The sequence below is a fragment of the Uloborus diversus genome, chromosome 3, assembly GCF_026930045.1.
Source record: "Uloborus diversus isolate 005 chromosome 3, Udiv.v.3.1, whole genome shotgun sequence".
Lineage (NCBI taxonomy): Eukaryota > Metazoa > Arthropoda > Arachnida > Araneae > Uloboridae > Uloborus > Uloborus diversus.
In genome coordinates, this window is record NC_072733.1 from 173,167,381 (window position 1) to 173,179,913 (window position 12,533).

A 12,533-nucleotide genomic window follows, 5' to 3' on the forward strand; every position below is an offset into this window, starting at 1 on the left:
ATAATTTAATGTGAGCAGTTAAATAATCACTACAAAAATGGTGCAAAATATCGCCGGTTTACGGTATATAATGCTAATTTTTGATGCTGTAACTATATAGTAAAACCAAATTTTAAGATTAAGTAAAAATTCAAACCTAAATAAAAAATAACATATCATTTTCCAGGATTTTTAGGAGGTAAAAGTAGAAAAAAAACCTAATAATAAAATACAATTAAAAAAACTTACTATTTGTTACTGCAGAAAAAAAGCTTCAGATTGTATAGCTCATGTTACATAAATAGTTCATATTTCACACAAAAAAAGTAATTAAAAAAAAATTCAGGTATGAGATTCTTGGCTATAAGATGCATTGTGATAAAAACTTTAACGAAACTTTTCAGATTAAGATAAGAATGGTTGAAATCAACAGATTGAGTATCTTAGTTATTTTTTGGGAAAAAAAAAGCTTATCTTTTTAACTTTAGCAGATGGGCCCGTTTTTTGTCCGCAGAAGAATAAGACCTTTTTTGAGAGTGAGAGATTCAAAAGTAAAGCTTTGTTTCATCTATAAAAATCATTTTGAACATGGAAAAAAAAACCGATAGCCGAAACTTTTGAAAAGACGGAATTCCGTCCCTTGGACGGAAGTGTGGCAGCCATGGTAATTAGCAATTTTTGTGCATTAAAACGTTAGTAATTCATTTATGTTATAACTGTACACAGTAAAAATTATATTTTGAATTCAAGAGAATGAAATATAAAACTAAATAAAACAAAATAACAAAGTACGACCGACAAAAATACATTATTGTGCTAACTCGCCTCTTACTTATACAGTATGCATATTTAAATAGCTTTTTTACTAAATGCTGCTTGGTTCATGATCCCTCCCCCCCCTGTATTTGCATTTGATTTAAAGTCATGTGAAGAAGTAAAATGCTATGTGACAATGCACTTCATGTTAATGAAAAAAAGTAAATAAATAAAAACCAAATTTCTTTTTTCAAACTTGCTTTTTAAAAAGTAGAAAAAAGTAGCATTAGAAGTAGCCCAACATCCAAAAATTTTGATGGCAAAGAACAGTTACTAGTGTTTTTAAAGCAAATTTTAGGAAGATTAATAAATAAATAGTGATGTATACTTCTATCAACGATTTTGCTAAGTGATTTCCATTACTTTTTGTATTTTTAAGTTCTGGTTCAAAATACCATGCATTTGAAGAATAAATATAATCTCACAGTGAAACAAGAAAAGACAAAATTTGATTTTTCAACAAAAGGCACAGTTCAACTTTTCAACAATATATTTATTCATAAAAAAAGGCATAGAGAGTAGCTGCCCAAACCAATTAAAGGAGAAAATACCAAAAAGATAGAGGGGGTAAATAAATAAATTTAAATAGTAATAATAAAATTAAAAAAAATAATAATATTAAAAAAAAAAATGCTGAACACATAAAAAGAGGAAACCGACTAGTCATATTTACACAAGAGCCATTTTCAATAAAAATATTTGTAGGTAATTTGTTTAAAAAAAAAAGTCAACTTGCAGCTTTCCCTTCAACAACACGTTTCTTTCATGTTTTAGCAAAAATACATAACATCTTTTTAGCATTTTACAGACAGTAATTAAAAATAAGAAGAAGCACAATTTAAATAATTTGAAGATTCTGTAATACTCCTTTTTAATTTCATACATACCATTTTTCTTGACCTTTATGTAGCTATGAATAATCAGCAGAAAACTAGGATTATTTTCCCTCAAATTTTTTGTTGCACTTTTAAGTTAGAATAACTTTAACTTCTTATATATATGTAAACTTGTCAGTATCAGAACACCAATGACGAATAATTAAATACTGAGTCCTTAACAATTTCACGTGAAAAGGAAATCTACTTCTTCAAAGGGGTAACAGAACGAAGATCTGGCACCAATCCACACTTGCAATATTAATATACATACATATTTCTTTAAAATTATGTTGGCAGTTTACAAACAAATAATTATTTAAGTAAAGGTTAACAAATTAGAATTGAAACATATGTAACTTATTTAATAATTGAAATCAACATTTATGATAATAGACAAGTCTTTAAATACAAAACTTAAAATCATTAAAAAAAATCTAATTTACAAAACACATATAGAGGAACTTAAAACTTCCTGTAAAGCATGTCAATTAATTATATAAAATCTAGACTATGATACCACACATACTTTTGGTAAAAATAACACCAGTTTGTCATTAGATATAGTTAAAAAATATTGCTATTCTAAATACAGTTCACACATCGTTTGTTTAAAAAAAAAAGAAAAAGAAATTCGAGATAGATAAAGGCTTTCTTGCTGTCTTCAGTTTCATACCAATTTTACTTTTGTTCAACACATTTTGTAATGTGCAACCTTCTAATGCTACTTTCTGCATTATGCTCTTGTGCCTCTGAGTGAACATAAAACTTCTTAATTATACTTTTTGATTAGAGATTTCCGCCATGTTTTATCCAAACAGCATTAAATTCTTCTTCAAGTATTTCAGCGCCTCTTTTCTGTGTTAGCCCTGTTTCATCCAAACTCAATTCACACATCTGCATATCATCTTTACCTGCAAAATAAAATTAAAGCATCTTAGCATGCCATGTACAGCCAAGAACACCAATAACTTATATAATAATACCTAGGCAGACCATATATAACTAGACAGTCAACCTCAAAAACAGTTTTTTTGCAGACAGTATTCAAATAGACAAGATAATCCTATTAGATGAAAATTAAAAAATTGTTACATATGTTACTCTCAAAATTTTTACAGCAGAATGGCAAATAATCTCATTTTATAATCCAAAAGATGGGTATTTAATGTTTAAAAAATTACTATTTTAAACTGTACTTTGATGTAATGTAAATGCAGTATGACTTTGATTAAACAATACTTGATTTACTTGATTTTCAATTCAATGATAAATCTTCCAGGTCCAATTTTGATACAATGAGTTGGAAAAATTTTCATTTTAGTGAAATCCTTGGTTATACAATATGATTTTCTAGTCCCTATTCAATTGTTAAATTTGGGTTACACTCTTAAGTTTTACTTTAAAAAAAAATTTAGAGGCATTTTTTTGTATTAAAAAAATAAAAAAAAAATAAAAAAACCTTTAAAGTTGCTTGAAATTCTCTATTTAAAAATAAATCAGATCTGACTTAGACATTGAATGATTTAAAAAAAGTTATACTATTCCTTTTGCATTTCAAAAATTTTAAAGTAATGGAATTCTTCATGTAAACAACAATAATAATATTTTTAGTCCCATCACTGTCACTGTTTGTTAAAGATTCCAGTTTTTCTGAAGTTTCCAGTCACCTATGAGGAAGAAATTTTACATTGAGATTTCCAGGTCAGTCAACCAATTATTTTCAGGAAAGAGCTTCTTTATAGAGGATATCCACCTATCACTGGAAGTTGTTGGGGGGAAAATGTGCCAAGGGGAGCTAATGAGAGAAAGAAGGCACCATGACACATGTTTTTCAAACACTTGTGAGCTGGACTTCTGACTTTAATAGACCTGACTGACAAAGAGCTTGTATCTCTTTTCAAAAATTATGGATTGTTCCTTATGATGTATACAAATTGAAACAATTTATCTTGTAAAGTAAAAAATCATTTACCAGAATTAATTTTCATAACAAGAAGTGTAAGTACAAGTAAATAAGGAAAATGGAAATTTTTTTAAAGAACTGAAATAGTGGGACCTTGGTAAGTTGACACCCACTTAACTCAACACGTTTTCGTGTTTTCTTGGAGTGTAGAGTTATCAAGGTTTCACTGTATTTAAATACAGCTGATTCAACATTTTAATGGAATAATCTACTGATATTTAAAATGATTTTACCAGCAATTAAATGTATTGGAGGTTTATCAGGATGAAGTTCCAGCTGGCGGGCAATCCACTGTCCATTAAAATGTGCATACCACCATCCTTTTTGTGCACAATTAGGTCTTACAAATGGAATCCGAAAATATCTGTGTGGTGAATTAGCAAGGGATGATCTACGTTTAGGAGGCATAGGTGGGACACTTCTGGCTGAAAAATGATACACAAAATTAATCATACAAGAAAATAGTAATATGCTTGGAACATAAAACATTAATTCTAATTATAATAATTACCGATTTCTAAGAGAATAAGTCAGTGAAAATGAAAGTAAAGATTATTTGTAAAATTTTCAGTTGAGAATTAAAAGAAGCAATTTTAAGATCTTAAGTCACAGATATCCAAACTATGTGTCGTGGACTAAAAGTGGCATGCGAGCAAATAAAATCTGGCCGGCGGGAGTGGCTAGCTCTTAACTCAACGTTTCACAAGTTTCTAATTTTTGTATATTAGGACAAATGAGGTAGTGAGAAGCAAAAGGATGCAAGTGGTAAAAAAAAAATTTGGAGATAACCAGCACAAACAATAGGTGAACCATTTCACTGTCTTGGGGCAAGAGATAATACTAGTAGCCGTGGTAGGTGCTGCTGCACAGCATGACTCAGAAAAAAAAAATCAATGAAAGCCTACCTAGGACATAATCATTATATACGTTTTACTCAAAACTTGAAAATGTCCACTTGCATCCCTTTTGCTTTTCACTCCTCAAATGCAATATCAATCATTAAAATATTCAGTGCCATCAAGTTATTCAGCTCCTGTATTCCATCTTAGATGCATAATCAACACAATTGTGTTCAATTCAATCAAATTTCACCTACCAGTTAGAGTAGTAAGAAATTTACTTCCTAGGGGGGAGGGGGGGCAAAGAATTTTAATTTCTGGCTGCGCTGATGCAATTGATCATACTTGCTTTGATCGAATTCTGTTAGAATTGAATTTGCCCCTTAATTTAACATTTAAAAAATCACATTTTTTTGTGCTTGGTTTTGCTAGAAATTAAGAATAATAAGATCACCAAATAAAAAATTAGCCAGACCATCTAAAGTAGTATAAAACTTCGCATTAAAAACAAAAGAACATTGCTTAAGACAGTTAAGGGCAAGGAAAATTTAATTTTACATGTCCGTAGAGGTGAAATGAAATTCAGAAAGTCTTTGAATACATAACAATGAACCCTTGAGGGAAACTGATAAATAAAGTGTTAAAAGCCATAAAAAAATAATTTGATTTTTTTCAACAGAACTTGCAGTTTTTAATTGTGCATAAATTATGACTCCCAAGAGGAGAAAACAGGGACAAAATATTCTGCAAGTTTATGAGAAGCAGTACCAGTATTGGAAACAATCTCACTTAAATGAATACCAGCTTTACGCTCCTTTAGTAAAGCATAAAAACTAGTACAATTAGCAATAGATGGAATAACAGGGCGTTTAACATTTAAAGGAACAGATTTGACAGCAGAAGAAATAATTCTTAACTCCTTATCACTAGCATCTTAAGAAATTTACACAAATGACCAGAAGAAAACAAATAATTAGTTTTAACAACATAAGATAATTCGTCAGGAACAACAATTTGACCACCCTTGTCAGCTTTGGTAACAACTAGATCATAATTAGAAACTAATTTCTTAACACAATGACAAACAGTATTAGCAAAAACAGGTTTAGTAGCTAGAATATACCGAATCGAATCTTTTTAAGAGGAAGTTAAGGCACTAAATTTAAAAGCTTTCTCAACAGGAGCAATAAACTTAGAAAAAGATGGTTTAACTGCCACAGAAACATTATCATTATATTTTAAAGCCACAATTTGAGAACTGCTTAATGGAACGGTAGACAGATTAACAACAACATTCTTATCAACAACAGGTAAATTGTCAAGAGGAACCACTTGAGAAATTTTACAGAGCTTAGCCAATTCCTTTTTCAAAACAGTTTGACGTTTCTATGAGGAATATATGTATTTTATGTTTCTTAAGAATATATATACAGTATAACTTTGATTTAATGATTTCCTCAATTTAATGATACATTTCATTGGTCCGGGTTTGACTGTATTAAATGTCTATGCTCCTTGACTTAACGATATCCTTGATACAACAATAACTTTTTCCAGTTCCTTGACAATTGTTAAATTGAGGTTATACTGTATTGTATGTTGTGGCTGAGGAAATGAAAAAAATCGCAACTCTGCTGGAAAAAATTATCAAAATGCTTTTCTACAGTTCCAAGGACAAAAGCAAACAATTTTTTTAAATCAGTTAAATGAAAATCCTCTGAGCCTTATTAGGGCTACACCAAGAGAATCCCCTCAACATCAATATGCTGACAGACATAATTAGAAGCCCTCAGAGAGTGTTGTCATTATTAGTGAGGAAATGTAAATTTCATATTTAAGAATTAAACACTGGTGGATGGGTTAAGATCTTTGGATTTGTTATGAACATTAAAATGCAGTGATAAAATTCATACTTTCAAATAATCCTTCTCAACTCATTAATGGCCTACTCATACTGATGTTAGTTCGGTTCCTTGTGAAAGTAAGTTGATGAATATCTCTATACCAAGCACAAGTACAGGCACTCTATTGGATTATTTACCTTTATAGTTCCAATATAATATTATCCATTCAAAAATTGTTTGAAAAAAATAATTATTAGATTGCTTACTACATATGTTCATTGTGCTAAAGAGATAATTTATTGTTTTTTATACTAATACTTCAGAACTTACTCAGAAATCTTTCAGAACATACTCACAAAACCAAATTTTTGTAGCTATTTATTTAAATTTTTGTCTTAATTTTCAATTCAATACAAAATACTCAGCTTTTCCCCATTTCTTGATATCAGTTATATCACGTTAAAAAGCAGCACTAAATGAGAACAAGGGCCGTGGTAGCCCGATCGGTAGAGTGTCGGATTCGGGGCCGGAGGGTCCTGAGTTCGAACCTCGATGGTTGAAGACCCACCATCGTCATTAAAGGGGACTGGGAGCCGTTAAATATGCTCGTGGTCTCAATGTCCTCCAAGTGAAACAATACCTCTGGGGGTGCTAGCACCAGGTAGCTATTAGCTCCTGGACTAGTTCTAAATTCTCATTAACTGTTGCTACGGTGATGGTGCTGCCATCTATCGGTATATAAAATAATGGAGGCAAGGCACTTAGTATGCAGTCCTCGACATAAATACAGTTGTAGTCAGTTGTGACTCTGAATAGGAATAGGAAATGAGAACAACATACTCTTTTATTCACCTAAACAATTAGAATTTTCCTTAATGCAGGCAGTAAGCTGCCTTATTGTAAAGTGAAATTTAACAGTCAGGCAGTGGAAAATCCATGACTGCACCCCTACAATATAGACATTACCACCATCCGTTTTACTAAGAAAGAACAAATTAATTAAATTGTCTTAAAATTTCTAAAATAAAATTTCAAGTAAATTACTGACATACCTGACTGCAATAAGGATTCAGGTACTCTGAGTTGTGCACTACCAGATTTTTGCATGTTTTTGACTTTCCAGGAATGATACACTTTTAGCCTTCTATGAAACTCTTCTCGACAAGCCTCCAACAATTCTAAATCTATAAAAGAACTGGTGCTCAGATCTGATTCTTAAACATGGAAAATTTTATGCTAAACAGCCAGTTACTGAAATAGGGGGGGGGGGGGTGTTGACAGTTACAGGGTTTATACAGACTTCAGCAAAAAACTTGAGAGTCCAGAAGAAAAAAAACAAGGAGTCCAAGCAATTTTAAGGAATTACCATAAAACTTATCACTTTTTATTCACTTTGAATATGGATAAACAAATCTGCTTTTTTGAAAGCAATGCACCTTAACTACTCTACTTAGTTATGTATGCCAAGTCAATTGCATTATTTCCAATATTCTCACATCTAATAAAAATTAGAAAACAATTCTAATACACTGCTTGACAATTGCTAAGGAACAATTACGTTTCTTAGAATAATTAAGAATAGATTATGATTAAAGAAACAGAACGAAATATATAGTTAGTAGGGAGGATGTGCCTTTATTATAAGTACAAAATAATACAGATATTACTGCATCAATGAAGTAAAAACTTAAAATAAAATAAATAATCCTACTTAAATGATTTTCATAGAACTACAAAAAATTGATCTAGGTCAGTATGATGGAGACATGAGTACCTTAATATGATGTATGATTTCCAGGGACACTGATGCACAATTTACATCTGTTTTCCATACTCCCCACTAATTATTGAAGGGTGCTTGGGGGGATGTTTTCCCACTCCTCTCTCAATGCGGATTTGAGTTCTTGTACTGTTCTGGGTGGGATGGTTCTTCACGCAACAAGTTTGCCAAGAGCCTCCCAGGCAAGTTCAATTGGACTTAAGTCGGGAAAGTAAGCAGGCCACTTATACGGAGAATGTTTTCACTTTGCAGTGTGTCTGACACTTCAATGCTCCAGTGTGGCCGTGTATCGTCGTCCGTAAAGAGAAAGTCTAGACATACAGCCCCCCTAAAAAGACGATTATGGTCCAGTATAACATCTCTGCAATACATTTGTGACGTATCGCTTTCTTATTCAAAAATGTGAAGCGGTGTTCTGCCATTGGGCATGATACCTGTCCACACCATGACGGCTGGGCCGTACCGATCACGTTCGCAAACAAATTTTTGTGCATAACGTGTTCCACGCTCTCTCCACAGTAGTTGGTGACCAGAATCACTTCTCACACTGAAACGAGATTCGTCAGAGAACACCACTCAAGACCAATTTTGATGATCCCACCAACATGTTCCTTACACCTGCATAATCTCTCCCGACGATGACGTGGTTGAACTTGGATGCAACGTACGGGCTTCCGTGCATACAAATCGACATTATTTACTCGCCGTGAGATGGTTCTTGCAGAAACCTGCGTACCGGTAGCGGTTGTTAGAATTGCAGCTATCTGTCCAAGAGTGAAATTTCTGTTCCTTTTGCCACAAGGTCTACATAGCAGAAGGTGTGGTGCTCCTACCACGATCCCCGGCATGCTTTTGCAAAATATTTCCACCTTCAGCTGCCGTCTTTAATCAGGGAGATGGCACTTGTTGATACACCCATTGCAGCCGCCTCAGTGGTGACACTTTGACCTGCTTCCAGTCATCCAACCGCTCGTCCACGATCGTAGATACTCAAATGATGTTTTGCTGGCATTTTACTCTTAAGTATTTCAGGAACCAAATAGAATTTCAGAGAAAAACCTTTTTTAACATCCAGCACTATTTTTGTTAAAAACCAAACAGCATGAATTTTCGTACGAATCTTGAGCATGTATGCACTGTCTTTTATACAGATAATGAGTCTTGGTCTACCACGCCATCTGAACTTGAATTTATTTCCATTGGCTACGTGATTGAGGTACAAATTTGCATAAATCACTTGTTCCTTAGCAATTGTCAAGCAGAGTATGTTTTGCTCCAATAATGACGAAAAGCAAAGTATTTATTACGTACCGTTCAATGGTTTCACATACTGGTTTTATGGGTAAAAAATAGTTAAGATTACATAATTACTAAATTAGTACATAATAATTATATAAAAATTCTCAGATGGAATTTAAAAATAGGTATTATGGAAGAAAGGAAGATCGCTATACAATCTACCCATCAAAGTGCAAACAACTTAATTTAATTTTTGTAATAATCGAAATATCTTGATTTACTTCATGTATATCTATATCTTACATATTAAGAAGCGAGTATCAATCTACATATCTATCTATGCATGTCACTGTTAACTTCTTCTAAATGCCAGAGAATTCATGAATAACCAGGCATCAATAGATTCGTAACATCATGTTTAGGCAGTTTTTGCTTTTCTATGACTTTAATAGTCGGAGATATTAATCAAAACGTCAATTCTCAAAGACCTTTCTACGGTTGGTTATTGGCAGCGTGCCAGTTTCCCTCTTCGGATCTTCTTTCCCACGGCCACCTCTCCCCTCAGCAAAATTACAGCCTCTTTTACCTGTGGCTTATAATTTTTCTCTCTTTTCCTGCTTAAAGTAGAATTGAATGGTTTGAGTTAATGCTTAAGAGGTACTGTGGACTAGCAGTGGAATGGTTCTAGAGGTTCTACATGCTGAAATTTAATGTACTGTTCATTAACTAATGTACTCCTGCAGGTGCCAAGAAAGAGCAAAGCCCCTGCAGCACAGTGCCGAGGGCAGTGCACACCAAGTTGCCACTGGCAGGGAGGTCAAGGTGGCTGTAAAGGCAGCTAACCTACTGTCCACCTCCGGCAAGTTGAGCTCTGCTGCCCAACCGATGAAACGATCCCATTTGTTGAAATAGGGGTGAGGAAAAAAGGCTAAGAGGTTGCAGATTTAGTTTGCGACAATATTGCCCATTTGGCGAATAATATAATTCAGGTAAGAAGAAGCAAGGGGTACAGAATTTTCTCACCAATAAAAGGGTTGCAATGGTAGCCTAACTCTGCGCCTAACAATTCCTCTTCTTACTGATTGCTCTCCCTTGAAAGAAATGGACATGCTCAAGGCCGAGCTCAATTTCTCGAAACTGAACAGTAGTTGCCCTGGTGGCTTATATATATAAATATATCGTCACCTCAGAGCAACAGTAGGTATCTTAGTGTTAATTCTGGGATTTGATGTCTTAGTGTTGCTCTGAGGCGATGATATATATGAATATGAGGTTGTACTATAGATTTTTTTTTGACACTAGATAAATTTATACATTGCACTGGTGTAAAGACAGCTTTACAAACATATTTTAAAAGCTTGTGTTTAAAATAAAAATTTCCCACCATGAAAAATGGTGGAAAAAGCAATTGAGGCAATGAGAAGCAAAAGGATGTAGGTGGAAATTTACAAGTTTTGAGTAAAATGCATTTAAAGATAATAGTCTTAGGTAAGCTTTCATTGAAAAGTTTTTCTAAATCATACTGTATAGCAGCACCTACCAGGAATACTATTACTATCTCTTGTCCCAAGACAGAGGAGAGGTTTAACTACCATTTGTGCTGGTTATCTCCAAATTTTTAACTCTGCCACTTACATCCCTTTGCTTCTCATTGCCTCAATTGTAGTCTGAAATATTACAACAGGATACTTCGTTATTTTCTTTAAACACAAAATGTCAATCTTTCTAAATGTTAAAAACCAAAATAGTAACGCATCTCTTCTTTTACTTTAATCTCCCATTTTATTGTTAGAAAGATTTCAGTTGAAAAAAGTTTTGTAGATTCAATGTATTACTGTGAAAAGTAATTTCAAATGACATGTTTATTATGTACATTTTAAACTGATTTCCAATGTGTTCCTAGGCAGTTCATTTCTACATTAGTTTCAACACTTGAATTTCTAAATAGCAATGTTAGATCAAGTTCAGGAAAAAAATAAAATAAGGTGATTTAGAGCAACACAGGTTAAAATAACTTCCAACTTTCTAAATAAAAGCACAGATTTTCCTTATATGAGGTAGAAATTAAGAAAACTGCCTTCAAACATCAGATATCTTCATTGAAAATTCGAGAAAATTTTTCAATCTTTTGAATCATCAAGAAAATTTCAGACCAAACAATATTAGTAAGATAATTAGTTTTTTGGAATACACATGTCTTAATTCATAAAAAATTGTTTATCTAGTGGTTTGTTTCTGCACTTTTCGGAAGACTTAAAAAGCAGTGGGGAATAGAAACTGAGAAGCGTGGAGGTTTTAAAAATTCTTGCAAATGTATTTACTCTATGGATTTTGTGGAGCAAATGAAAAGGTAATCCTGTGAGATATTAGTCTGACTAATGCAGTGATTGCCGACTCTTGTTGCATCAATCTCCACAACCTACATGGCAAGATACCGCAATGAACGAATGATTAGTTTGGTTGGCAAAAACTTTACTCTAATATCAACATTTAGCCATAAAAGATAGTAATTTTAATAAACTAGTGTATTTCTAAAAGAATGACATGATTCGAAACGCATATATTATGAAAACTATTGAAAATAGACACTTCAAATTAATTTTAGACTACATGTATGATAATAAAGTTTTTTTTAATAGAAAATTAAAGGTGCTCAATATGTCCACCTTTGGATGCACGGCATATGTCTACATGGTAGTCAAATTCATACCAAACTTTTGTAAGCATGTCTGCATTGACTGCTTATACAAACAATCCATTTCTTTATACCATCTTCTAATGCTCTTCAAGGCAAGAGGTTCAACTCCAGGGCATTCTCGATGAAAGTCATGCTGAACAGTTGTTACAGACTCATACTTTGGGAAGCATAGCACACAATACAATTTTTGTCATGCAGTCGCCATTTTCACAAACACATGGCGGGCAAAGAAAGAGAGTTAGCTCTTCCTGTCAGCAACTGCGTGAAACTCAAGATTTTCCCCATTCTATCAATACATTTTAGTAATGATTTCTTGAAATTGGGTCATTCTTTCTGAAACACTCCGTAGTAAAAATTGAGAAATCATTAAGAATATTTAAAAAATGGGCAATTCGGGGAAAAAGAAGCCAAAATCAGGAGAGGCAGAAACTGGCAACTGAACTGAATTTGTTGAAAAGAAGATGACTAACAGTTAAGTAATAGATGGTTATTACAAT

General features: G+C 33.0%; 1 protein-coding gene across 1 annotated transcript in view; it reads right to left on the reverse strand.

Moving 5' to 3' along the window:
• Window positions 1–1,281: 1,281 nt before the first annotated feature.
• LOC129219293 (unconventional myosin-VI-like) overlaps window positions 1,282–12,533 on the reverse strand; it is a 92,028-nt gene continuing 80,776 nt past the window's right edge. Inside the window, exons 25-27 of the mRNA XM_054853632.1 lie at window positions 7,372–7,503; window positions 3,870–4,061; window positions 1,282–2,584 (exon numbers count right to left, since the gene is read on the reverse strand). Coding sequence (XP_054709607.1) covers window positions 2,460–2,584; window positions 3,870–4,061; window positions 7,372–7,503 — 449 coding nt within the window. The 3' untranslated portion in view covers window positions 1,282–2,459. The remainder of the gene's footprint in view (window positions 2,585–3,869; window positions 4,062–7,371; window positions 7,504–12,533) is intronic.